Source organism: Caloenas nicobarica, chromosome 1, assembly GCF_036013445.1.
Source record: "Caloenas nicobarica isolate bCalNic1 chromosome 1, bCalNic1.hap1, whole genome shotgun sequence".
NCBI classification, from domain to species: domain Eukaryota; kingdom Metazoa; phylum Chordata; class Aves; order Columbiformes; family Columbidae; genus Caloenas; species Caloenas nicobarica.
Window position 1 is genome coordinate 63,844,850 of NC_088245.1, and position 25,083 is coordinate 63,869,932.

The 25,083-nt window shown below is 44.3% G+C and overlaps 1 protein-coding gene across 2 annotated transcripts; it reads left to right on the plus strand.

The window, feature by feature from the left end:
* The first annotated feature begins 27 nt into the window (after window positions 1–27).
* SLC37A3 (solute carrier family 37 member 3) lies at window positions 28–24,900 on the plus strand. Of its 2 annotated transcripts, none has more exons than XM_065633164.1 (15): window positions 28–82; window positions 3,480–3,648; window positions 4,613–4,727; window positions 7,226–7,318; window positions 7,824–7,907; window positions 9,093–9,238; window positions 9,869–9,965; window positions 11,073–11,157; window positions 12,216–12,397; window positions 14,968–15,109; window positions 16,385–16,486; window positions 18,439–18,486; window positions 19,462–19,613; window positions 21,363–21,428; window positions 22,282–24,900. In XM_065633164.1, exons 2-15 carry the CDS (start codon window positions 3,548–3,550, stop codon window positions 22,372–22,374), a joined length of 1,506 nt encoding a protein of 501 aa, XP_065489236.1. In that variant the 5' UTR covers window positions 28–82; window positions 3,480–3,547; the 3' UTR covers window positions 22,375–24,900. The 2 variants fall into 2 exon arrangements, with proteins under 2 accessions (XP_065489236.1, XP_065489245.1); XM_065633173.1 differs by lacking the exon at window positions 28–82 and adding an exon at window positions 211–381.
* Window positions 24,901–25,083: the final 183 nt, after the last annotated feature.

Below are 25,083 nucleotides of genomic sequence, written 5' to 3' on the forward strand. Positions count from 1 at the left end.
GACTGCAGCTCCCGCCGGCCCCTCCCGCCGGAAGAGCCGCCTCCCTCGGACTTCCTGAGCGCCGTGCTGGCCGCCGGGCCCGGTACGCGGGGGCGGGTGGTTTCCCCCGGGGCGGCGGCGGGGGCAGGGAGCGCGGGGCGGAGGTTCAGTGGCCGCGGTGCGCTAAGGGTTGTGGCGGAGCCGCCGCGGGCCCCGCCGCCGCCGCCCACCCCGCCCTGCCGAGGACGTGGCCGCTGGGCCACCTGCGCCGGGACCCGGGCGGGGGTTCGCTGAGGGGAGGCACCCGCGTCCTCACCGTCTGCCTCGGCGGGGGAGCCGGGCGGCCCGGCCCGGCGGGGCGGGGCGGGGCTGCGTGCGGAGCCGGCGCCGCAGCCGCCTCAGGTGAGCCGTGCCCGGCGGCGGGAGCGCGGCCTGCGCGGCGGGCCGGGCCCGGGCGCCTTCCGCTGGAGCGGGGTTACCGCGGGGCGTGCGGGGCGGCCTGTCCGGCTGGGGCGGCCTGTCCGGCTGGGGCGGCCTGTCCGGCTGGGGCGGCCTGTCCGGCTGGGGCGTCCGCAGCACGGGGCTCGGAGGGTCCCTGTTCCTCCCGACCGGCATCCAGCCGGGACCCCCGGGGCACAGCCCGTGCGCTTGTGGTGGCTGCGAACGGCCTTGGGCGGGTTTGTGCCTCCTGTGTCTGTTCGGGAATACGGCATAGAAGAGTGTGTTTTAAATTTTTTTTTTTTTTTCTCGTTTATTTGCCGTTTGGATGCCCCAGGAACGATAATTCTGGTCTTTCCTGCCGGCTTTGGAAGGCGCCAGGGTGGTGTTGAGGAAGTGTGTTTTGAACTTAAGGTGTCTTATTTTGACCTTAAGTGAAGGGATAAGGGAGAAAGCAGAAAGCTTAACAAAAGCTTATTCAAAACACCGGTTAGCTGGAGGTAAATATTGCTAAACAAGCAGGCAAGGCAGTCTAGCACCCTAAAAAGCAGTTCTCTTCCTTTCTTAAAGGCTTGTGCTTCATAGCCTTGAGTTCTGTGGTTTATCCTTCCTCCTAATTTTTGATCTCCCTCCATTATGTGGTGTTGTCAGAATAATTAAAAGACTAATATGTAAGGATGAACTCCTAGTTGCATACTCTTCTAGCCTAGGGAGAAAGGACAGGATGAAGAAAGAAAAAAAAGGGAAAACAAAATCTTTCATATTCGTCTCTGCACTGTAAATAAGTGAAAAGTATTGTCGTGGGTCAGAAGTTCTTCTAGAAAGCTAGCTGAGACTGAAAAGTTCTGAGGAATAGATAACTTCAAAAGTAAATGCTCTAAAAAAATAGGTGACTTTAAGGTCAAAACCAGGTATTAGCCTTAAAAAGACTTGGTATCTTGAGCAAACAAGATCTGTGTTTGCATATATTGACGTGAAGCAAGTAGTAAATCTCGTGCTTCAGGCTGTGAACTGATTACCCAAGGAAGGAACTTTTCCCACAGCGTTGCACAAGTGTCAGTGTTTTGCTTTCCTGGGGAGAGCTCTGTTATCTGCTTTTGCCTGGTGGGAGGGGAGGGAGAGGCAGCGAAGGAGAACAAGCTCTTGTGTTTGACCAACAGACTGTGTGGTTTGCAGGCCTGTAAGGACCGTAGTGCTGGGAAATTGGAGTGCCTTGGATTCCTTCTTCTTCATGCACCTTCTCTGGGGGACAGCCCTGAGCAGCTTTACTGCTGCCTGGAAGGAAGTAGCACCATGTGTTACTTGTGTGGGTGCTGAGTTTTCGTTCACTGACGCTGAGAAATGTTCTGGGACCTTAGGTGGTGGTAATATCAAGACTGCTTGTGAAGTTGCCCCTTCCAGATGCAGACGGTGTCAGATCTTGCACAGACCTGATAATTTGTCGTGGATGAGAACGGAGGCGTTCAAGTGTGGTGTGAGATAAACGTGACTCCCGTGTCTCAAAGGTGTAATAGCTGGATCTGTATTACTCGGAGGATCTCTCTGCCATACTCTGGAGGTCAGATGTGACCTCAGGTTCTGTGATGGTTAATGTATCCAGTAGTAGCTGGTATCTGTCTGCGAGTCAGGCACGCATCATTGTTGAGAGAACAGGAAAGCAAGGCTTCTTACAGTGAAAGTTGTCTTGGTGAAACCTTTAGGAGTTATTACAAGAAAGAGCAGAAAGCCTCTGAGAAATACAGGGTTTTCAGCAGCAGAAATTCAGATAAGAGGGTGTCTGGGCAGTAACTTCTGATTTCTCCAAGTGAAGTTATGAAGCTGAACTTGAAAACTCTTCTGTCAGATTTACAAATCATTACTAAACCACCTGTGGATACAATAGAACACGAAGTCATTACGTTGTGTCATTTAAGCTCTGATTTCTTGGGGGGAGCGGGAGTGGTGGGTTATTTTACCTCTCCTCAACATTCAGAATGTGTGTGATGTTTGAACGTCTCTTGAAGGCACAGCTTCCACCAGCTGGTTTGTCTGGCTGCCTTACGCCAGCTAGCGTGAACAGAATCAGCAGGCATCACTATACAGCGGATCTTTCTCCGCACTGCTCTCTCTGTTGCACGGGCGCAGGTGTTTATGTAGCTGTTTTGTGAGCTGTGGCAGGGAAATCTGGCTGAAGAGGTCTTTGCCAAGGAAAGAAAAAGGGAGACGTGGAGAGAGATCCACCACCTCGCCGCCCAGGAGGGTCGTTTCCCTCACTCGGTTTTTCAGAAATGGCCCCTGGGCCACACCAGCACAGCTGAGGGAGTGGAGTTGTTTCTTCAGTACTGATAGTACCTGGTACCTAGAAGTCTAGGCAGATGTCACCCATGCCCTGCAGGTTGGGACAGGAGAATATGGCTTGTCACATGCAGTACTAGAAGTGGCAGATGGAGCTGTGATGTAGGACTTGAGAATGAATAGGCAGGGAGTCCAGCTGTTGGATTTCAGGCACTGTCCTCACAGCTACTTCCCTTTTTCCAGCTGTGCGAGTTCACTCTTGGGAATATTCTTTCAACAACATCTTAGAGGCAGTTAGATCCAAAACCGTTCCCCACCAGTAAACAAATGCTGCTCCCTCAACTTATTCGCCCGTCTATAGCCAGGCAGGTAGCAGTGGCAAGTTAGCTTATTTGTGACCACTCTGTAGTGCACTGTGTACGTAAAAGGTGCGGAGTGGTCTTTAATGTGAGAACACTGGAAATTGGTAGATCCTGGGGGAAAACCTTCAGTGATTGGCACTCAAGTGGCATCTGCTAGGAGGGGAATAAAAAAAGAGGTGGATTGGAGGATAACCACCGGGCTACTGGGAGAATGAGAGTAAAAAGATGCTACTGGGCATAGAAGATGTCAAGAAATGTACAGGGAATGAGACGGATAGAGATGTGAAACAAATTAGGAAGGAATGGCATAGAGTTGTTCCTGATGAATTCCAACTGTTTGGGGAACACACCTGTATTTTGTACTTGTGTTTTAATTAAATATGTTTTCTTCTTTCTTCCCCTCCCACTTTCTGTTTAAATGTGAAGAAAAATGACCTAAGCACGATCCAGCCTTCAGGGCCGAGGGCAGGAGCAGGGGTGGGACTGCCAGGAGGATGGCTTTGCCTGGAAGCTTACGGAGGCAGCCTGCAAACAGAGGCCTCGTGTCCCATTGCACCCACCATCATATTGTTGTGTTCCTGCTGACCTTCTTCAGGTAGGTTGAGTATATCTCTGCACAGAGAGATGTTCATGTCACTGAATTTGGGGAGCGAGAGCATGTCCAAAGAAGGAGAATGAAAGCAGGTAAACAGTCTTAACCTTTGGCTGTGAGCCTTGAAAACAAACTTAAAAACTAGTAGTACTAGCCCGTCTTGGAGTCATTCAGGGGTGGATGTAAGTGTGCTGTGCCCCTGGGGAATCAAACCACAAAAAGGGCTTGTGCCAAAGGTGAGGCTGACTGTGCCAAGCTGGCAGTGGTCGTTTGCAGAAGGATGACTGTGGGTGGGTGTGGGGAGGAACTAGCTGAAATGAGGAAGGAAGCAAACCCTGATGCTGAGAACTCATTTAATGCTTGTTCTGACTGATGGAACACGCTGCCAATGCTTCTGGGGTCCTTTTCTCTCCTGAAAGTACTATTTGCAGAGGGTGGACAGGCTTCTAGAACAGTGAGATCACTGCTTCAGATCTGAAGGTCTGCTGGATTTGTTTGTTGAAAGCTTGTCTGTTACACAGCTGACAGCAGCTGGAATACGGTACTGCCTCTCCTTACAAACTTTGTCTCGCTGATATCCTTTGGTCTTCACAACAATGCTGCCGCTGATACCTAATCTGTCTCTGGAAGAGCACTTGTAACGGTAGTTAGCCAGATGAGTGCGTCTTCTCTTTTTATTGTGGTTGGATTTTTTTTTTTCCTGAGGTATTTAATTGCTTTTGCACAATCGCTTCCTCTTTTGAAAATAAAAGAAGTCCTTTCCAATCAAGACCTGATTTCACAACTCCCCGTTGAAGTCAGTGTGTCTACCCATAATTTGGGGTATTTTGACTACTATCTCCAAAACTACCAGTCCTCTGCTGTGCTGCCTACTTAGACAGCATGTATGTGTATTTTGAGTCCCACCCTTTCCTGCTTGACCTCCAGAGAAGATTTGGCCAACCTGTGCTTGTGTGTTTTCTGGCAGTTATTCCCTGCTCCATGCTTCCAGAAAGACATTCAGTAATGTCAAAGTCAGCATTTCCAACCAGTGGACTCCCTCCTGCCTGAACAGCACAGCCCCTGAGCTCCGGCCATATGAGGTAAGGACACAAGGGACAGGCAAGTGCGAAGAAAGACGGGTGACTTCCAGTATGCTGAGCTTGTGATGCTGAAGAGGACCTTTTAAGTGTCCATCGGGGACACTTCAGAACGTGAGTGGAAACTTCTGGATCATCAGGCAATGGTGGAATCTTTCCTAGTGGTCCTCAGAGAGAAAATTCTCAAGGTGTGACAGTATTCCAATGGAAATGGGGACCCCAGGAATCTCTGTAGTAGCCAGCAGCAAGGAGGTGGAGAAGGAGGGGGAAAGGGGGACCCTACCTCTGAAGTGTCAGACGCAATAAACGGGAGCAATTAATGGGCTTCCAGACATCTCTGTAAAACCCTGGCTGTGGCTTTCTCCCTGCTGCTGCTGCCACCCTCTTAAAAGGGTAGCCAAAGTAGGAGAGAAGAAAGCTATCTGAAAGTGCTAGCTGCATATTTTAAATTGACACCGAAGAATGACATTTTATATTGCATCTAAAGGGTCTGATTTCCAAAAATGCTGAACATCAAGTACCCCTTGTCTGTAAAATCCTAACTTGAGTGAAAGCCATGGGAGTTGGCAGTGTTTGCTTGCAGAAAAAGTTGTATACAGCTTGCACCTCACAAATGGGGATGCAAGAACTACCTTCTGGCTCCTACCCATAGTATTTTTAAGGATATGCTTGTTTTTAGCAGTGGCTTATCCCAATACTCTTGAAAAGTGGAAAAAATCTTACATTGAGAGCTTGGTCACAGGCGATGAGATCTCTTAGATCAGGGAGTTCCAAGTCGGTTGCTTGGGTGTTGTCTGCGTTAGAAATCATCGGTTATTTGAATGTTTGACTGAGGGATGATAAATGCTGACTTTTAGTGATAAGTTAAAACACTAAATCGCGCCTGCAAGGGGTTCAGGATTTTATAGTATGACAAAAAGGAGTGAGCATCTGAGGATGCTAAAATGAACTACAAGGTGTTTATATTTAGTTGCTTAACTGTCGTTCAAACAACTAGTATATTTTGGAAGCTGTTTTGATTTTTTGGTTTTTGGTTTTTGGGTTTTTTTTAATGGATGATTTAGTGTTTGCTGGATGTTGAGGTGCATGTGTCTGATTAAAAAATGGTCAAAGTGGGCCTTTTGGTATCAGTTTAGGTTACATCAGTTAACAGTAAAATGTGTTTTGGGTAATTACTAGAACAGATTAAGGACACGAACAGGGAAGTCATGTACTGTCAGTTTTGAACTTTGATGTATCTTCTGACTACAGTTGCTCTTTATTGTTATACTTCAGATTATTTAAGTATAACAAATTGTTTTGCAATTGTTTGTGAGTAGGCCCTCATATGATTTTATTAGAAGGATAACTTAGATCTATACTGTTCAGCCTTTAAAGATTTGTAAGTCCTATGGAGATTGTTTAATGGATTTAAGCCCAATAACAAAAGATTTGATTCTCTTATCTTTACAAGACTCTTCATAGCTTGTGGACCTCTGGGTTAAAAATTGAAAGCTACTGGTGTAAGTAGGTATTGGTGGCCTCAAGTGGTAACAATTATTTTTCTTTATTAGTTTTCTTGGACACATGAGACTTAAGCAGAAGCTGGTAGTAGAAGTCGGTAGGCCTTACCAATGTAACATCTTTTAAACTAAGTGGATGTGTAGTTAGTGTTGTCTGTACAGCATGTTCTACTGGAGAGGCAGAATCAAGCTAAAACTGATGATATTTGAGTTAGGCACATCCATAGGTCAGGTTTGGATTTGGTTTATTTGTTTGTTTTCTAATGGGGGCACAGTGGAGAGGGAAGAAAACTTTGTCCTGGTTAACTTTATTCATTCTTTAAGTCATCCTCAAAGCTTGCTATTTTCAGCTAATGTCACTAGTCTTAGTTTGGGAACAACTGAGACTTTGTCTCCTTTTTGATTATACTGAAATTCAGAGTAAACACAAAAACCCCAACATTAGTGACTGGAGTTCATCGTAAATAGTTTCCAACCAGTCTGTTTCTTCCCCTTGTTCCTTTTGTGTTCTTTCTTTTTTGTTTGTGGTCTGTCATTTCTTATTATGATTGCTGACACAAATACTTTAAGGGAATTATTCATTTAGTGAAGACAGCAAGATAAGTACAGAAGAGACACTGCACATAAAACAGAATATGCCTTTATTGTATTATTCATTAAGATGCTCATCAGTGTTTCTGTGTAAGAAACTGTCTAGCGGTTGCATACTTGTTAGAAGTAGGGTTTATTTTGCGAGTCATTTGTGTCGATCCAGGTGGAACAAGCATTTCTCACTTCTGATGTGCTAGATTGCCCTTTAGAAGTGACATGAAGTGGCAGTGGGCATTTTTCTGCAGTAGATAATGCCAGAATTGTTCTTGATTCGATAATTAAAGTGCTAGAGTAATGGGAGGTTACTGGGCCAGATGCTGTTCTCCTTTGGAGTTGGGGTTTTTATAAAAAAACAGTAGAATGGGTTGTGTCTCTTCCTGTTTAGCTGTCAAAATTTTCTCTCTGTAGCTCTGGAACAGCAGCCATTTATTTCCAAATGCAGAAGAAGCGACTCTCTTCCTGGGGACATTGGACACTATCTTTTTGTTTTCCTATGCTGTGGTAAGTAAAACTAACCCTAAGCTGCTTAGCTTTGGTTGAATCTTATTGGCATAATCACACCCACATTTGGAGAGGACTAACAGGATCTTCTTCTTGGTCTTGCCTAGCACAAATGCAGTTAAAAAGCTTAGTTCATGAGCGGATTTTTTTCCTTCGATATCTGTTAGTTCTGCCCATGCCTGTCCCCCACGTAAAGATGCTTGTTAACAAATACAAAAGAAATACTACCACTTCAGAATTTCTTATGTCTCTATCACCAGTGGGTGGGAGGACTAATTCTAGCTCTCCAAGAGTTCTCAACTGAAATTTTTTAAAATAAGAATTTAATGAACAACTCAATTCAATGAGAGGGTTTCTTTGGTGGCGGAAGAAGTGGTTAGAATCAAACTGTAAATTTGTATAACAGCAACATTTGGGTCAGCTTGACCCTTCTACATCTTTTTAATCCTTGCAAATAACAGATGCAGATCTTGTGGCTTTATTTAATGCTGTTTTTTGTTCTTAGGGTCTCTTTGTCAGTGGCATAGTTGGGGATCGCCTGAATTTACGCTGGGTTTTGTCTTTTGGCATGTGTTCCTCTGCCCTAGTGGTAAGTTAGAACATGCTAGTGTGCTTTAGAAATCTCTCTTAGGGTTTCTGGATGGGGGTTTGCTTTAGGAGGAAGGAGGCTCTGTAGCTGTACCTCAGTGGTCTCAAAGTCTGTGTGTAAAACTTTGTCCTGGTTGCACTCACTGCATTGTCTCAAACACAGAGCTATGCTAGATGACTCACCTCTTCCTGAAATATCTATTTATGGATTCTGTGTCAGAAGGAAATTCCTGAGTTTGAGGTACTGTCTAGAGACTTGATGAACAGCCTTTGTACAAGACTGGTGTATTTGGACTTTTTGATACTGTTTTGTTTTATAACTGTTCTCCCAGCCCACATATGTTGTCATCAAGGCTTTTGCTTCTAAACACAATCTTTGCTCTCTTCTTAAAGGACATGCTAACAACACTAAGCACTCATTTACTTATTTTGTAATTGCTGGAAAAGCATGTATCAAAAAAGAATGTTCACTTAAAACAGAAGCTTTCTTCAGATTCAAGCCACTGCAGATGAGTGTGAGAGAGATTTATCTCATTGTGGTTTTCTGGTTGTTAAACTAGTGGTAAAATGTGTGGAGTGCTTTTGATTTACCCAGTGGCTACAAACCCCACTATGGCCTATTGCGTTCTGCAAACACATGACCACAAACATGCATCAAGCACAGTGCACCACAAAATGTGTTTATTTTGGCTAGTTTGGGTTGGGGCTCTTAGTAATTTGAAACCTGGCTCTAGTATTTATGTTAAATTTTGCTAAGATAAATGACTACTGAGGGTTTTGTGTTTGCATAGAGCTTGTGGATTTGGATGCCAGTACAATAGCAGATCAAGAGGCTACTGTATGCTTGGCATTGTTACGGAAAGTATTTGTCTCTTTCTCCTCCTCTCCTGTTACAACTGTGCTGTTTACAAAGCTGAAAATCTTTTGGAGTGGAAGCGCCATGACAGCACGGTTGTCCCTCCTGTTGTTTGGGCTCTGGAGTTGTGCTGCGGTGCCTCAGCAGAGGGTGCTGTTAGCTCTGAGCTGTTTTTTAAACAATGCCAGGTCTGCTTATGGTCTGGCCCCTGCGGAGGACCTTCTCCCTCAAATGTTAATTCTTTTTTAGCACCCCACTCCTGCCTGGCTTTCAGCAGTAGCCTCAGGGTTTCTCCTCTGTGTTGTTTTTTTCTTTTTCCCTCCTGTCTAGGTATTTTTCTTTGGCACACTTACAGAATGGTTGCATTTCTACAACAAGTGGTTCTACTGCTGTCTCTGGATTGTGAACGGCTTGCTGCAGTCCACTGGTTGGCCCTGTGTGGTTGCTGTCATGGGCAACTGGTTTGGAAAAGCTGGGTAAATTGAGTTTTCTTCAGTGACTTGCATATCTGACCTGCTCTGTGGCAGATTGAGCTGAAAGTCTTAAACAAAAAAGGCTAACTGTTAGATCAGAATTAAAGTTATGTGGGATGATTAATACCTTACTTGTTACTGTTATTTTTTTTTTTTTCTGGAGCCACTGAACAGTTTGATGTGAACACAATTGTGTGTGTTAAAAGCACAGATTCAAACTTTAAAAGTCCTGTAGTGCAGAGTAGCAGAATTCAAATTTTTGTGCCACTGGAAAGCCTGTTTCTGTCTACTTATCACTGAAGAGACTGAATACAAACTGACATATCATATGTTTAACTCTGTCACTTGGGGGTATTGCAGATGCACTCTAGACAGAGCTTGTAACCATGGTGTTGCTAGTTCACCTCTGCTGTAACACAGGTGTTTCAGGATAGAACATTCCTTACTTATCTGTTTGGTACCCCCAAGTTATTCTATGTTTTAAGTGACCTTGGAGTCTCTTTGAAGTGGACTGGGAGGATGCTGTAGCTTTATTCATAAGTTAAAGTTTGCTCTAATGTTATATCTTTGTCTTGCTCCTAATGTCACCTCTCCCTGCATTGGCTTCTTCAAATTTTCTTCCTTGTTCTGCAGGAGAGGTTTTGTGTTTGGACTCTGGAGTGCTTGTGCTTCTGTGGGAAATATCCTCGGGGCATTCCTTGCATCCTGTGTTCTCAAATACGGCTATGAGGTAGGTACTGCTGTCTGGCTTCTAGCTAGGACCGCATGTCTGATTAGGTTATGCGAGACTAGCTTCTTGTCCTGTCTCTGAGAGATAACAGGCTCAGAGTGTGCAGTTTCATCGTCCTGGTTTCTGTGGTAGGAAGCAGTAGGCAGAATAGAAAGAATATTCCTTTCCTGACCCTTCCAAGTCAGCGGAAAGGAGCATGAGACTTCTCTGTAAATGGGACTGATGTTATCAAAGAGCCCTAGTGACATAGTACACCGTCTTCTGATTTGGGTGGCTTGAAGTGCTCTTCAGAGTCATCCATCACAGGTTCTCACTTAACGGAAGTCACTGCCGCTGAACAGTCGTGAGGTTCTGAAAGTCATGGAGACGTAGCTTCTCTACATTAGGCCAGGCATGTGCTACGTTGCTGTAATGTGGCAGGCATGCAACTGAATAGAGGGAATGTAGGTGAACCAGCCTGTTTTGCAACGTGTGACCTGTGAGGACAGGCTAACAGAGCTGAGCTTGTCACCCTGGAGATGAGGAGGCTTAGGGTACCAAACAGCAGCCTTCCGAAACCTGTGAGAGGATTGCTGAGAAATCAGAGCCAGACTCTTTCCTGGGTTGCACAATGAGCGAGCTAAAAAGCAGTGAGTATAAAGCAAAGCAGGGACAGTTCCAACTGGATGTTTGGAAAACTATTTCATTATGAAGTTAGTTAAGCATTGGAATGGGGGGCCAGAGCCTCGAGGATCTGTCTTAGAAGTGTTTCAAGACCTGATCAAACAAATCCCTGAGCAACCTTGTCTGAATTTGGTGTTTGGCCCTTCTTTGAGCAGTCCCTTCCAATACAGCTGGGTCTGCGGTCATGTTGGGTGAGTTCCTTCCTCATCACTGTCACCGCAATACACTAGAACAGCTGTTTCAATGTGGTCTTTCAGCCTAGATAGAACTGAGTCTGTTCAGGAGATGCAGAGATCACTGGTTTCCAAGTTTTATGGATGTCATCTGGATTGTTGTAGCTGTGTTTACTCTCTGACAGGGTTGGAATGTGAAGAAACCCTTGTTAGTTGGGGAAGCCTATGTGACCAAAAGTGTTTTAAAAAATTATCTTTTATTTATCTTCAGTATGCTTTCTTGGTGACTGCTTCGGTACAGTTTGCTGGTGGAGTCATTGTCTTCTTTGGGCTCCTGACGTCACCGAAGGAAGTGGGTAAGTAGAAGAGGGCTGTAGCATTTCAGTCCCTTCATGGAGAGCAGATCTGCAATGTTGTACTAAAAGTGCTGCTTGTTCTGACAGCACATATCCTCAGGGCCTCTGAAATGGTGTTGCACTTTAGTGTATTTAGTGGAGAAAATGCTTTTGTTGCCAAGATCAGACTAAATGCTGTCGTGCATCGTGTGTATAGGATCTGGATATTTTTAAAAGCAAAGTAAACCAGCCTGGCTCTAACATCTCTGTTAGGATGTGCCTAATTATCAGTTTTCCTTCACCTGGAAAAATCAGTTGGTTGTTTTTTTTTTTTTTAAAGAAACAGTAGGGAAACTTGTAACTAGCTATTGTAGGAGAAAACTACGGGAAGCTGTAACTGTGCAGTGGGAAGGGAAAGTGCTTTCATCTGCAGGCCTCCAGCAGCTGGTTAAATAGCTCTCAGCTTGGATATGGTCCTTCTCTGAGAAGGTGATGGGCAAGCCAGAGTGTAATATGAAGACCAAAGAACTCTGGGGCTTTGACAGGGCCATGGACGAGGTTTCCCAGGTGCCTGCAGAGGCTATAAATTTGGTAGCACTAAAGCTACCATAAAGGGTGCTTGTAAGAGCACACATCAGCCCAGAAAGCGCAGTGCAGTTCCTAGGCCTCCTGTTCCAGTGGAGGCATCGACAGGCAGCCGCTGTCACTCAGCCTGCACACTCAAGGGCGGTGGTACCCAGGAGCCAGGTCCCAGGATCCCAACCACTAAATAGGGGGGGAAATTGCACTAATTTGTTGTGTCTTCCAACTAATGGCCAGACACTCAGAACAGAGAAAGCGGACGCCAGGATCAGACAGAGTACTTTCAAGAGCACTAGAAGACAAAGGGTAGAAACTGGCGACACTGCAGAGCACCATCTAGAAGAGTTTCTAAGCCAAAGGAGGATGGAGGTATGGGAGAGCAAGGGAACTGCTAGAAGGGAGAATTGCTTAAAAGAAGTGAGCATAGCTTTAGAGTGGGGAGAGGGTGAAGAGGCTGCTGTCTGTTGTTCCTGTTGCATATCCCTTGTATAACTTAGGCCTCCCAGAGCTTGGAGCAGATGAAGACGGTGGTGTGGAGGAAGACGCCAACAGACCTTTAATGGGTGATGATGATGCAGACGATGACGACCGGAATTACTCTATTCAAGCAACTGACACTGACAACCAGCCAAAGGCCATTGGCTTTTTCCAGGCGTGTTGCCTTCCGGGTGTGGTGCTGGTGAGTACTGCTACGTGCAGATCTTGAATGGGACCCAACTTCCTATGTTGTTAAACAGGAAGCTGACTTTTTATGTTGTTAGCATTTGTTGACATCACTGTTAATATGTTGACCGTGTGTTGTAGTTGACGACATTTGACTTCTTATGCTGTTAAAACGTTGGGGTTGGGACTGTTATTCTTGTGCACATTGATTTTAATACTGAGTATGTGGTTGCATGTTGCTCTTCCCATTGGAGTCCTCCTTCATTTAGTGCATGTAATGCGCCAACTAAGGGCAGCAGAGATTCTGCCCTTTTTCCTGCTGGATTTAGAAGGGAAGCCATGAGCAAAGGTGGCTGTAGGATGCTTTCTTGGGAAGGTAGCTACAGCGCCCTGAGGAATGGGATTTTCACTGCTAGCTGAGCATCACACACAACTCTGTGGCACTGATATTTGGTTTTGGTGTTTTTTTTCTAATTGCCTTAAAACAGAAAGCTGGCCTCAAAAGCCTTAATCAGCATGATGTAATGTGGCAAAGTAGGTGTTGGTTTTTTTTTTTATAAACAACTGGAAACAAGGCCTGGTGATGCAGTTTCCACATATCCTCATCCTGTCCCTTGTGTGAGAACTTGTACTTCTGTGTCAGCAGTATTGCCTAATTCATGGATTTGGTTCAGCTGAAAAATTAAAACCAGTGCCATTAAAAACCAATGTTAACGTTCTGTGTCAGTGGGCTGTGTGCTCCCTGGATACTAGAACCAGTAAAAGGAAGGGGGCAGAGTGGGTGACTCAGTAATACAGTGTGAACTGTCTGGATTTGATCATGAAGCAGAACTACTGAATGGATGGTATTGTCGGATGCCCCTAGTGGGCAAAGCAGTTGGTGGTTGTGATTAAAGAAACACAAAATCTAGGAAGGGATGAGTGGATTGTCAGTGTTTAGAGTGCTGGACAACCGCAGTTCTGTTATTAAGACCTTGGTTGAGAGATGGCAAAAGAAAGCTTACCAATCTTGAGTTCTTTCCCAGGATGGCTATATGCCATAGAAAGTATGGCGCAGTTTTGGCAGTGTTAAGAATGGGTTGATGTACGAAGAACTTTTAGGCAAATTTTGTTAGTGATGGAGGCTGCCTCATTGTTGTGTGACTTTTTTCATCGGCCGGAACATAAGCAGGTCCTGTGCAAATGATGTTGCTGTTTCTGTACTTGGGATTTTGAGGACGTGTTCTGTGCGTTAACCCAGCAATGTGAACACCTCTGATTCTGTGAGTTTTATCTGATGTCAGATCAGTGCCCAGCAAAAACAGGACACTGTGTCAGATCAGTGAGACTGAATACCAGGAAAACTTCCAAAGCCTTGTCAAGATTCTACAAAGACTTTTATTTGATACATTTTTTCTGCAGTTCCTCTCTCCTCCTGCTGAGTGGTATGTTAGAAGAGTTTTAGTACAGACAGTTTTCCCCTGAGCCTCTAGAAATTCAGTGTTTAATCAGTCAGACAATCTGGTAGACAGTTTCTAAGCCTGTTGTAATAAAGATCGCTTCGTGCAGTGCACTTTTCACACCCAGAGCAAGAGAACTCTACCAAACATCCCTGTGTCTTATGTGTATGGTAGAGATTAGTTTGTGTCCTCTAAGAGTAGAAAAGCATTAATAATACAGCTAAAAAGGATGTATCTGTTAAAGTAATATGAATTCAGAAGAGAAGATTTTGTGGAGTTTAATATATGAAAAGATCTGCTTTTTGAAATTCAAAGACAAATGTGTGCATACACAAATACATAGTCTCAAAAGCTGTGATTCTAACAGGTTTTTTCCACCTTCATCCTTGTTTACCTCTTCAAATATGGGTTCCTTGAACTGTCATGTCAGTGATTATCAGGAGGCCTTACTGAAATGGTGTGACTTGTCCCGCTGCATGCTGGGCCAGTGATCCCAGAGAGCAAACGTTTGCCACACTTGTGAAAGCTCTAAAGAAGGAGACCCCCTGTTAGCTAAGGAGAACGTGAGCCCAGCAGCCAAAAGCAGGAGGTTGTTTCAGCTGTTGAGTTTGGAGGCATGTGCTTAGCTTTGGTCAAACTTTTCATCTTGTGTCCTGGAGGTTATGAGCGAAGCTTTCTCTTCGGGTGCAGTAAGCAGATGAGCCATCTGAACAGCAAAAGATAGCACATAGGAGCTACTTCACATAACTTTTCTCAGCGTGACGTACAAATGACTAAATCCCAACCTTTTTCATGTCATGTGGTTGCCTCTGCTCTTCAGAAGGTGAATTAAATTTCCTTCATTTTTCGAAGCATGGTATCATTTCCTCTCAAGATTACACTGAAAGTGTTTTAACCCATTGCATTCAGTGAAAGTAACTTTCTTGACAGTGACCTTTTTTTTTTTTTTTTTTTTTTTTTTTTTAATTTTTATTCCTGGCTTCTCTTTGTTCAGCATTAAGCTTTCATAGTGCTGCCTTCTCATGTGAAATGCAGAGGCACTTCCCCCTGAAAGCTTTAGCAGGTTACAGAGCTTTATGGGAAGAAGCAGAAATGCTGTTTGCATTTCTCAAGTGCTAACTGCTTGCTGGCCCTCTCTTTGTTCCAGTACTCTTTGGCCTATGCCTGCTTGAAACTGGTGAATTACTCATTCTTCTTCTGGCTGCCCTTCTACCTCAGCAACAACTTTGGGTGGAAAGAAGCAGAAGCTGACCAGCTCTCGATCTGGTACGATGTGGGAGGAATCGTAGGTGAGTGAGCAAGTGAATGACATCTTCCTGCAGTTGCCCTGCTGGCATTCGAAAATGAAAGGCAGTGAATGCAGCTCGGAGTAGTGGTGTTCAGTGGGATCTTGCTGTTTACTGAATAAATGAAAAGGCAAGTTATGTATGTAGCTACTTGGCTGTTTGTTGTTTTTTGTTTGTTTTTGTTTTTGTTTTGTTTTGTTTCCTAAAACACAGAATATGGGAGCCACCTAAAGAGCTTACATAAAATTTAAAGGGCACTATTTTATTCTTGGACATTACCACCAGTGAGTATTTTTCTTTACTCGCTGGGACTTCTTGAAAAGTGGCACGTACAAAATGGTGACCCTGCTGCTTGCTGTTTCCTTTCTGACGGGTACCCTTGAGGGAGAGTTTGTGTCTCGATTTACTGGGTTCTGTGTTGTCCCTTCTGTCCTGTATTTTTAAGAACAGACTCAGCACAGATCTCAGCAGAGCAGGCACAACTGTGTTACGCTCAGAAATGAAATGTAATTGCACTTGTTTCTGCTGGCTGCAAAATATGACCCTGTTCCTCTAGAATAAAGAACATATTGTATATGTGTTTAGGCTTCCACTCTCCTGTGCTCAGTTTCTTGCTTCATTACCTTGTCCAGTTAGCTTTCCTAGAATAGACATCCTTGTTTTGGTCTGTTCAGGGTCAGTTTTTCTGCCTCTGTGGACTTTTCTATATTAGGCTTTCTGAAGTGCTCTAGTTTTTGCCAGCAGAGCAGTTCCACAGCAATGATACATAGGGTGATTTTTATCAACTATCAGCATTTGTTGCAATAAGTTGTACCTACCCTAAGTAGGTGAGACAGCAGGGAGTGTGAGACCCCGTGTGCTAATGCTTTCCCTGTGAAAAACAGTTGGTTTTTTTTCTGCACTTTCTGTTAAAGAAAACAGCCACAATGTTAAGCTTGCCTACATCCAGAGTTGTGGTGATCCTAGAGCTGTAATGGTCCTGTAGAGGAAGGAAAAGGAAAGCAGGAGCATTGGCTAGTTGTGTGCCAGAAATAAAAAAAAAAAAAAGTCGTAATAAATTCCTGGGAAAGCAGTATGGGTAGTTTTCCCTGCTCTGTCTGAGCCACTTAAGTTTACTGTTGTCTCTGTGTCTGGGGCAGTAAGGACAAGAGACTTAGTTTTCAGGATTTTATAGAGCAAGCATATTGATGAGAAGGCAAGAGGCCACTGCACTCACTGAAATGAGCATTGTTCAAGTTGTTAATATCCTGAGCTTGACGATGACTTATTTTTTTGCAGGTGGGACTATCCAGGGCTTGATTTCTGATGTGCTACAGAAGAGAGCCCCAGTGCTAGCGGTTAGCCTGCTCTTTGCTGTAGGCTCTCTTTTTGGATACAGCCGTGAGTATGCTTTTGCTGGGCACTGATAAGACGTTCTTTGGGTGTTTCTTAGAGAGAACCAGAGCGCAGCCTGTTCTAATTACGTTTTCTGGTCTTGAAACTGCTTCTGGATCAGGATGGTGCCTTTTCGTCTTTTTTTGCCTGAAGCGTGGCACTGCACAGAAATAAATCTGTTCTCTAGTTAATGAGGTGCAAAATAATTCGCCGAGTGATTGGATTTCCCCGTACTGGTGAGTTATGGTACTGATCCCTCTCCAGTGTCAGTGGGATTTTTGATATTGTCATTGGATCAACACCACAACTGGCAGAGCAGGAAATCTCAGGTGCATCCCTATAGTTAGAGGAAAGAGAATCTGGGGACAAATCTGTGCTGGAATATATATATATACACACACCACAAAGAGGCAGAAGTTCTTAGACTTCACCATTTATGCTTCTGTAAGTGGTGAAATTGAAGAGTTTCTGCCTCTTTTATAACAGGTGTAGTTCTCTATGACTGGTTATTGAAAGGAGTCTGTCAGGAAAACTGAGTAGAAGGAGACGGGCAGATCTCATTTCTATGAAGCTCTTCTAAGGGTAACAGTTTTGTGCCCTCAGACATGGTGTCCTGTGGTACCAGAGTGATTTAACTCACTGGGATGTCATTCCACTTCTCTGCATCTTCCTCCCAAATGCGTTGGTGATACAGACTGGCTTTTATAGGGCACTTAAAGATCTGTGGACAGAAATCGCTGCCAGAGCTGAACATGAGCAGTAAAGTGTGCCTTTCAGAAGTGTGCTGGCTTGCTTGGACACTCTCAAAGTAAGGTCAAGAAGGTGTAGTCATTAAATAGCAAGGGTTGGATTTGGTGGAGTTTTGTAGGCTCTTGTGCTAACTCATTACTTTCAAAAGTGAGTTGGAAGCAAATATGAAATTACTGCTGACCAAGTTTGAAGCTTGTCCTAGACAGCAGAGCAGCCAGAGGTCCCAGTGTCTTGTGCTTAACTCTGTCCAGCCCGATACAGAAGGCTCAGACAGGCAATACAAAGTTGCTGCAGTGTGATGATTAAATTCCATCAGCCAGACCAAAAAGCCTTGTCAGGCTCATAGTGAGTTGCACATAGGAGTAACAATGGCCTGAGAATATGTGAAGAGGGCTGCAACTTGCCTTATGTGTGGTAACTTGACCACGTGTGAGCCTTAAGTTGAAGCAGCGATTAAAAAGAATTCAGGTGATGCCTGGTAGTGAGGTATCGGGGAAAACAGTGACTGAAAAGCACGGAGACTGTAGTGGAAAAACAGCTGCATGTGCACAGGATGATGCTGTTCCTGGAAAGGCAAGCGGAACCCACAAATAACCAAGCATGGCTTTGTAAAGAGGAATGAGGATATGAGGTTTTGCATGTTTTGTTTTATTGTGCAGCATTGTTTAGGCAGTTGCTGAATTACTACCTCCAGATCTAATCTCTGTATTTTAAAAAAAAAAAAAAAAAAAAAAAATTTGGAAAATTCAGAACAAGTGGAAGGGTGATCCAAGTGCTGAATACTTTATGGTGGGAGAGACTGAGTTGAGTCTAAGTTTCCCAGAGAGACAGAGGGAGGATTCTCTTACTATTTAAATGGACTTTCAAGGAGAGTAAATGCAAGCTCTGGGTCACAGAAAAAAGCATAACAAGAGCTGGAACCCAGAGCCAGGCAAACCTGGTATCAAAATAAGGGAAAATATTATAATTACAAAGGTGACTTTTCTACTGTAAAGTGCTGTGGGGAAATTTATGGGTCTATAGTCTCTAAATGCCTTTGCAGTAAGACTGTAGATGTATCTAGTCAAATAGAGCTTGTTGTTGTCACTATGTAGCTAATTGAACAGGCAGTTCAACCTGGATGTTTGCATGCTGCTTTCTGATTCCAAGTAAGTGGCTTTCTGAAGTTCATTTGTTTGAGGTACACTCATCTGGTCTTTCTCTTGCAGGTTCTCCAAACAGCAAACCTGTCAATGCTGTGATCATGGCAATTACAGGTATCTTACCAAATGCCCGTTAATGCTAGTAGACATGTATATACATTGCAGAAAAATCAGTAACGCCAGCCTCAGGTGGTGGTAATGCGTTTGTCTGTGCTGCCATCTCTGCTGGTTTTGCCGAAGTAGTAAAAGCTGGGGCCCAATTTCTGTTACTTTTGGAATACAGCTGTAGGAAAACTGCCTTACAGGGGGAGGTATGGAAAGTAGACTGTATAGAATAATAACTTGGGCCTAAAGGGGTCTGCCTTGGCTCAGTATGATGAGGATGGATTTATGCCAACATACCTGGCAGCGATCAGGTATCTGAGGAAGTGTACGTATGGCAAAGTCATGAGCTGCAGCTCAGATTTGAGGGTGTTTGTCTGTCAGAACCCCAAATGCCCTGGGTACTGTGAAAGGTCACAAGCTTTGTGTGCTACCAGACATACTATGCTGTTTTATGGAATTAAGATTAGCCCGCATGAATAGAGCCTTTCTTTTCAAACACGCCTACTTCAGAACTCTCTGTCCTGTTGCATTTTTTTCCCTTTCCATCTCCTTCCCCAGCCCCTGGAGACTGAGGCAGTAGCACGGGGATATACTACTCCCAAGCAGAAATGTATCTAAATCTGCTTTGTGTTGAGGATTTGTATATGCATGCTGTTCAAAAGTAGCTTTCTGTATTCAGTTTGGGGTGTCCTGACTCATCTTGCAGAGTGTGCTGCAGCTAATTACCTCATTTTTGCTGTTGGATGAAAATGTGCTTGTTGACAGTTTCTGTGCGTGTGCTCCAGGTACACGATGTGTGCCATGGCCATGTGCTTTAGCTGTGAGGGTACACCGCTACCTATGATTAGACTGTGATCACTACCCCTAGACTTCATCCTTTTCCTGAGCTTCGCTTGGTAGAAAACCTGTGTTTTTGAAGATATTCTGTTGAGAATCTATCCTCATGCTTGCTTTGCACCAAGCCTGTTTTCTTGGCGCTTCCAGGATTTTTCATCGGAGGCCCTTCCAACATGATCAGTTCTGCAATATCTGCTGACCTGGGGCGCCAGGACCTGGTGAAAGGCAGCAGCGAGGCACTGGCAACAGTCACGGGAATTGTGGATGGAACTGGCAGTATTGGTGCTGCAGTGGGCCAGGTGAGGCTACCTAAAGGAAAACAGAGGTCTGGGGAAGGAGGCAAAGAGTCTGTTGTGGTTAGAGATGTTAGCTCAGTTCCTTAATCCAAAGTTACATTGAGAAAGAGAAGGTGTTTTTTTAAAAAAATATTTATTTATGAAACAGCCAAAGGAATGTGTGTTTTAAGCTTCTAGTGGAAGCAATTAAAAAAAAAAAAAAACCACAACAAACTAAACTAAATATTGATAGTGCTAATGTTATGGCACTTTTGTAATTCAGTTAAATTTTAAAGGCTTTCATATCCCGAACTCCCAAAAGCAAGCAAAGGTCAACTTCACAAAGAGTGAAAATAAAACATTTTGCATATTTTTGGGGGATTTTTGTTCAAAGGTAATAGCAAAACCATTACTTACAGAAATGTTTACCTGTATAACTGAGTGAAATTAGAATACCCGTTATAAATGTTACAGTGTTTATGAAGTAATTTAAAATTTGCTCTCATTTGTGGTCCCCCTTTTTATCTGTGGATGTCTCTTACACCTTGTAAATCCAGCCCCACTTGCTTTGATAGCCCTTACAGTACGCTGCCAGAGGTCTGAAGACTAGACTGTTGCAGAAAAGGAAGCTGACAGTGTGCCCACTGGGGACATTCTTTCTTCTCAAATACAAGCGTTAACTATGTGGAAGAACACAGTGGTACTTTGGGGAGGGGAGGGTTTAGTAGAAAGATTGGAGCCAGTTCTGTTCCAGGCACCCTCTAGTGCTGGTAAAATACCAAGGGTGCAGGCAAGGAATACAAGTTTCTTTTCTGGAAAGGGAGTTGGGTTTATACTTGACATTGAGTGCCTGATAAATACGATCATTCAGTTTGTGTTTCATAGGCAAGATGCTGCTTAGCACCATAAAAATGGAAAATTATAAGTGCTTTGTGGACATCTTAAAATGCACTGTTACACTCGATGTTCTTCTTGCATCGTCTGCAGTGTTTCTGTCTTCCCCCACACATACCATTCAAACTTACATCATCACAGAAATTGAGTCTTTAGTTCTGAAAAATTCCACCTGCCTTCCATTCTAGCATTACATTTATTTCAACAGAGACAACCATGACGTCATTCTGGGGGTGTGTGAATAACAGCAAATGCACAATGAACATGTTAGAAATTCAGATCCTGTTTTGTGCTAATACACCCAGTGGTGAAAAAGGGAGGCCCTTGTACAGCATCCGAATATAAATCTGCTAATAGGGAATACATTTTCTTTTGTAGCCTGCGTAGTCCTGGTGAACCAGGCTGCAGTTCAGAACAGACTGTAGTCTCACGTGTGTTACCTACGATGAAGGGTTAAGTAGTCAGTGGTTGCACAGCTCTTGAAAATGCGTCCTGTGTAATTTATAAGCCATTCTAGAGCTTTTAGTTCTTCTGAGAGTACTTAGATCCACTTATGTCACAGTGTTCTGTGCAAAAACCTCGTATTCAGCGGAGTCAATTTGTCAGCCTTTGAAACTGTAGTTCAGTTCTGTCTTTATGCTGCCATGAGTTACTGTAAAGCTTCAGGATGGTGTCTCCGCTTTGCTGAGACTGTGGGTTTCACACAGAAAAGCTGCTGTCCTGAGTCATCTCTTCTGACAGGAAAAGATCAGCTGGAAGGTTTTGTGATCAGCTCTGTATGGAGTGTTAACAGCCCACAAATTCTAGAAAATGAGAGTAATGCCTTAAAGTCATACATATCTTCCCAGCTGGAATAATTTTTTTCCCTTTTCTTTTTAGTATCTAGTGTCTTTGATCCAGGAGAACCTGGGATGGATGTGGGTTTTCTATTTCTTTATTCTAATGGTAAGAAATTACCTTTTAAAATATTCTTTGTTAAAGTTCAATTTGCAATAGAAAGTTTTTGTGAGAACCCGAAAGTTGTGATGTAGATGTGCAATCTGTTTCTGCAACAGCTGCGAACTCTGATGCCCTTCTCAAAGTGGTCTATGGTGTTACCTTAGAGTGTCTAGATCAGCTGGGTTCATTTTGGATCCTTTAAATTGGATCCTTTAAAGTCACATTGCCCACTAGGAACTGAGATTGTGGCAGAGACACAAAAACACTTGCATTAAAACACCTGTGTCCATTTCCTAAAGCTAATGCCACCTGACTAACTTCCAAGGCAGGACTTCTTCATCTCCATGATACGTAGTTCCTAATATTTTCAGGGGGGCTGAAGTTAAGCTGCTTGTTTGGAAGGAGTAGAAGGAGTGATGAGGATCTTGAAATTAAAATAGAAATGCCTTGCCCTGGTGTAGCACGGGGGGAGAAGACCATTCATGCCCTGATCTCCTCAGCATTGTCACAGTGGTGAATGCCATACAATTAACCCCATCTTCCCTGCTGGAAGTGCCAGGAATTGTCTCTGCATCTCTGCTGACAAGGGAAAAGGCCGCTTTGGTTAACCAGCAGAGGTGGTCAGGAGGAGGGCTGTTGAGGAGGTGAAGAGCTCATCTTCTTTGTTAAAAGAAGATCATGACGGCTGAAATAGCATGAGCTTCCCTGCAAGCTCAGTTCCTCCATGTGCTGTGCCACTTAGTTATCACTTCTCTTAGCCTGTGTCTTTCTGGAGAGGCCTTGAATGCACATTGGAGACAGGATGGCTGCCACTACGGCTGCTCTGTGCTAATTGTCCTGGATATGCTTCTTTTCGCAGACAAGTTCAACAGTCCTGTTCATTTCGCCATTAATAGTGAGGGAGATCAGATTGCTTCTGCACGAGCGGCGCCTGCGGGTGCTGGCTGAGTGACTTCTGCCTGCCCCTGGAGGGACTGCTGTATGGACCTGACAGCTGGAACACTAATCAGAACTCTGGGAGACTTGTTTCTTACATCCTCCAGGTTTGGACTAATTCAAAATGACTCTGCAAGACTTGACTGACCTGCCTTTGCGAGCTCAATAGTGAAGTACCAAATACTCGTCCTGAGGCCACCCGCATCATGGAGCTGCTGACCTAAGCTAGACAATCCACGGGACTGACAGATTGTCCCAGCCTACCAGACTCTTCCATGTCAGCAGTCACAGCAGCGTCTCCTGTTGGGTGGTCTCTCTGTTATACCCTTTCTTATTTATTTCTGGATGTCCTGACCAAAGGTCGAGTGTTTAAAACTGACAGTGGAGGGGCTGTGTTGCAATGAATTCTGATGCTCTCTTGTGCCAGTGAAATCATACAGTGCATTTCATGGGTAGTCTGAATTTATGATCACTTTAGCTTTTAGAAAGGGCAAAAGTAATTATTTGGAATTTACGCTGTCCGGTTGTTTAAAAAATGCTGTTGCTAAATTTCTGCACAGAGGGACCTCTGCTATCCCCAGCTATTAACTGTTAAATATTACAGTAGGTTCGCATGGAGATGTTACCTCCATATTTGTTTTTAGCATTTTTTAATAATAATAATAATTATAATATTACAAATCTCTGGAAAATGAGATTTCAGTTTTTAAATATTTAAGCAGACAAATAGTGTGCAATACTTTACTGTGATCTCTAAGAATAAGCCTTACTAGATCCTTTGTGTTTAAAGGATCCTTAGATGGCTTTGGAGATCAGTAACGGGACACAAATCCTTTCACTACTGCTTTGTTATTGGAACTCTGATCAATACTGACCAAAATGGGACTGTCAGGTGACCCTCTGAAGGACACCGGTGTCACTGATTTTGTACTCATTGGGCAATTGCTCATCTCCAGCAAAGGAGAACCAGAATGGAATTAAAGGAGTTTAAGGGACGTGGCTGCTCTCGGCCGTGGGCTTCCAGGTAGGGACTGGAGGGTGCTCGTGGCATCCCCCTGTGCCTCTGCCTGCCACCTCCACCTCTAACGTTTGGTGGTGGTGTTAATGGGATCGTTGAGTAACTTGTCAGCAGATTGTTTTCCACTTATGCCTTGGGATGTTTCATTTTAATAGGTGTGTGTTAACCAGCAGAACTTGTGATTAAACACTCCATCTAACTAGTCAGTGATGCCTGGGCTAGGGCGGGGGGTAGGAAAATTCTGGGAGCTGAAAATTTGAAACCTTTTAAATGGGAAAAGTTGCCTTTTTAAAATGTACGGTGATTTTTTTTTTAAGTTATGAATGTCAGTTTTCAGTCGTGTTGATTGTAAGGAGCGAAACTTTATTAGTGCCTTACGGTTTTACTGTGTTGGACGGCTGCTTGGTGATTGCTGCTTCTGCAGTGATGGCTCTGTGCACAGCTTTGCTTACTGTGAAACTCTGTTGCTCCATTTTATACTTTTGAGAGTCTCTTTCTTTCTTGGTGGAGGCAATTCTTGCATTTTTTGCTAACCCTTGAAAAATCTCTGTGCTTGGTTTTCCCATTGATGCCAAATGATGCCATTAAGCTGATGAGGGACTTGAACCCTGTTCTTGTCTCTTCTCATTCCCATTCCAATTTTTGCCCGTATAATTAGAGCAGGAGACGGAGAATCTATCATCCTGTTCTCAGAATTATGCCCTGGGGTTAGTGTTCACATCCCAAGCTACTCATTAGCCCCTGTACAAATAGAATCAAAACTCCCTGAAATTTAGTTCTAAAATTGGTGGCGGCACCGTTTGCCCCAGCCACGGCGTCTGGGAATCTCGTGGTTTCAGATTCCAACCTGGATGAGCTTTTTGGGCGGCCCGGCCGGGTGCTAGATAAGCTTCTGATGAAAGGTGGGGTGGGAAATGGACATGGCCAGGGCTTGGGGGGGAGGAGAGGCAGGGCCCCTGTAACAAATGGTTTCCTGTAAACAGTTCTGTCCCCTCTGGAGAAGTGTCAGAGGCGGTGTGAGCGCTGCAAGCACAAGCTGCCCAGCAGCTCGCCGGCGAGTGCGCGGCGGTGCTGTGAGGCCACCCTCAATTAGCTCGGCGTGCCTGTGGCTTCAGGGGGTGGTGGTGGTTGTTGTTGTTGTCCTGGATTTTCGGTTGTGTGAATTTCCTCAAGGTGCTCAGATGGAGAAAGGTTTTAATCTGATCTCACATGAATAAACTTCTTTTGACTTGATCTGGGCTAATTCTGCCGTGTGCTTTATTCTACTCTTCTCAGCGCGGTTCTGCTGAGCCTGCTTATTTCCTCCTCATTGTACGCCTGGCTCTAACAGCTGCATTTCTCTTAACTGCTGTGAAGGCTTGAGCCCCGACTAACCCTGAAACCAAACCCTCACCTCAGCCCAAAAGGAGACCGTGTCCCACATGCTGTGCTTTGGCACTCTTTCCTGATGTCTCACGAGAAGCTTTGTGAGAGTCTCCTAACAGAGGTGCCCAGAACGATGTAATTAATGGTCTTAAATAAAGAAGCCAGAACATGTACTTGGTTTTATTTATTTATTTGTTGATCTGCATGTAGAAGTCAGGTGTTTTTCCCTTGAAATTAAATGTGCCGTGTGGCTGCTGGCCCTGCTGTGCCTTCTCTCCCGTGGCTTGTTTCTTTAAACACAAATCCACACCTACGCTTAGCTGTGTTTAAATGGGCACAGTG